Raw genomic sequence first — 2,684 nt, forward strand, 5'->3', positions numbered from 1 at the left:
TTCCATGTCCCTGTTCTGCAGGTATTCCACAAGTTCCCCTCATCTAGTCTCCCAGCTAATCCTGCCTTGGACTGACTAAAGTTGGAGAAACAGTTATCTAGCTGATGTGATCTTACCTCGCTACTGAGCATGTGCGACTCCCAGCAAAGATAGTATAGAAGTGAGATGTTTCACTCTGTAGCTAAAACAAGTGATACTTCTCACTCTGTAGCTAAAACACAGACCCAAACACAGATGGTAAAAAGACGATCTGCAGCAATGTGCAGTACAACAAAAATATGCTGTTTGTTGAAAATGAAAACTTGTAATTCTATTCTGGTACAACCTCAAAATTAAGGATGCACTGAACCCAGAGTTTGTGGTCGGGTTTGGCCAAACGTTGGGCTTTTTGACGTAGTTCGTGTACTGCCGAACTTTAGAACACAAGAGGCAAAACTCCATTGCAACGAACACACCCTTGACTAAGCTGCAGCTCCACCGTCTTGGACTGAACGCAACACAAAGTTCCATTGAGTTAAGCCTCTTATTACTTCTATTCTCTTTGAGCGCTACACTGGTCAACGTAATGACACCACCGTTTATTACAGGAAGGTGTTTACATAGGTGGACCATTCAATGCAGTAGGCTGTGAGAAAGTGAAAATGGAACTGGTCAGTAGAAAAAGTGTTGTTTGGCAGTACTTTTGGTCAAAATAAGGCAATTCAAGTCAAGCTACATGTTCAATCAGAAATGCCGATTTGTCTCATGGTGGCAAGGACCCTAAACAATACACAACATCGCCGCTGTTAAGACTTTTACGTATGAAACATAAGAAAGAATACGATACAATACCTGCAACTTTAGGTACTGCAAAGGAAGGACAGTCACAGCTAAAAACGGTTAACCATATGACCATTACCAGCTTTGCTAGCCTTACACCAAACCAACAGTGGGCATCAGATAACCCAGGAGCCAAAGCCATTCATGCAGCAAATTGGAACATGATAGCCACTGACTTGCAGCCCTATAGAATAGTGGAAGACACCGGATTCGACAATCTACTCCATCTGCTTGAGCCACATTACAAAATCACCTCCAGGTGCTTTTACTGACAAAATATTAATTGTATCTTGGATAAACATTGGCCTTGTCAAAAAAAATAGTTTTTCCGACTTGTGTGCCTGGCATAATGTTGCCTATTCTTTTTGTTACAGTTAAAATGAAAAATGCACTGCTGTGGGCATTGTTTACTTCAATAATGGACTGAGGATGGATGTAGAATTCGGTTTGGTTATATATATTAATATGGGCGCTTTAAGGTACAAAAGAATCTTTGGTGTTGCTTTAAAATGCCATAGGTTTTCATTAAAAATGGCATATATCCTGATAAAACCAATGTACAATATTTTTCTTACCTATAATCACAGCTATAATAGTTGTGCACAAAATGTACGCTGCAGTGCGTAGAGCAATTTTCCTGGAAGATTTCACGCTTAGACCAGACACACCTAGGAAAAACAACAACATGAGTTACAATCAGCAGACAATAGTCAATGGCAATGACAGTGTAGTTTAGGAACTAAAATGACTAGTTAAAAAAAGTTATAGAAAAGACCGTGGTTTGGATTTAAACACTTCTCTGCTTTATGTTGTATACCACGTTATGCTATTTTCATTTTGCAATTTTATTTCTCTCCAAATAAAAGTACTCCAATGTCATCTGTTTTTACTCAAAGAATCATCCAAATAAGTGAACGATCCCTTACACTTCATGAGTTCTATAATACACTAAAATAAGAAATATTACACAGGAAAACTGGGTGAACATTAGGCTAATGAAAATGCACATACAGTACGACACTCAGGAGAAGTTGGTAACACACTTGAAAAAGTTTTACAGAGACCATGGGGCTGTACAATATCTTCCTACTGTAAATATAAGTAAAACGTGTCAGGAAAACCCAACAGCGAGGTAAACACTGGTCTATACAAAATAAATTAGCGCGATCAACCTTTGATTGCACCCTTTATTGATATAGATAGATAGATAGATAGATAGATAGATAGATGGAATAAGTTATCCAAATAGCTGGCAGTTACTTTTTTCCTCTCTTATCTTTAAAAAAACTTATATATTGCTAAATTGGAAAATCTAACTGGTTGGTAGGGGTGGGTCGGTATAATCCATCATAAGTATTGAGGGAAGCATTGTATGTAAAAATGGAGATGAAATTCTGACAAAAATCAGATTTTGATTAAATTCTGAAAAAGTTTTCTTTGTTGTGTTTCTTTGCCTTTATTTGATGTACTTCCTGGTACCTAATCATGATGACCCACAGAAATTTAATTTTAAAAAAAAAAGATTAAAAAAAAAAAAAGCATGAAACTTGAATCATCTATATTTGCTACCTTTTAGCATTAACCATTATCCTTTAATTGTGACCTGTGGCCACAGTGGCTGGTGTTCATCACAAGTTACCAAGACTCGCTTGAAGGTTTAACACTCTGTTTGGGTTTAATAAGTTTAACCTTGTCAAACCACCAGTCTGTTTGTACAACATGTTATAACCAAATGCAACAGTTACCAGTGTGAGCATTACTCCTGTTACTCACCCATTATCACACTTGTAACGATGAGAGGAACAGTGAGGACCTTAAGCATCCGCATGAGTATCACTCCTGGAAAGCCGACGTAGAGTTGGGTG

The 2,684-nt window shown here is 37.8% G+C and overlaps 1 protein-coding gene across 1 annotated transcript in view; it reads right to left on the bottom strand.

Annotated features, from left to right (window-relative positions):
• Positions 1-2,684, bottom strand: part of LOC116702648 (excitatory amino acid transporter 3) — a 22,365-nt gene that overhangs the window by 15,832 nt on the left and 3,849 nt on the right. The window contains exons 2-3 of the mRNA XM_032536973.1: positions 2,593-2,684; positions 1,395-1,487 (exon numbers count right to left, since the gene is read on the bottom strand). The exon at positions 2,593-2,684 is cut by the window's right edge and continues 49 nt beyond it. Of these exons, the coding sequence (XP_032392864.1) occupies positions 1,395-1,487; positions 2,593-2,684 (185 nt within the window). The remainder of the gene's footprint in view (positions 1-1,394; positions 1,488-2,592) is intronic.

This window comes from Etheostoma spectabile, chromosome 2 (genome assembly GCF_008692095.1).
Source record: "Etheostoma spectabile isolate EspeVRDwgs_2016 chromosome 2, UIUC_Espe_1.0, whole genome shotgun sequence".
NCBI lineage: Eukaryota > Metazoa > Chordata > Actinopteri > Perciformes > Percidae > Etheostoma > Etheostoma spectabile.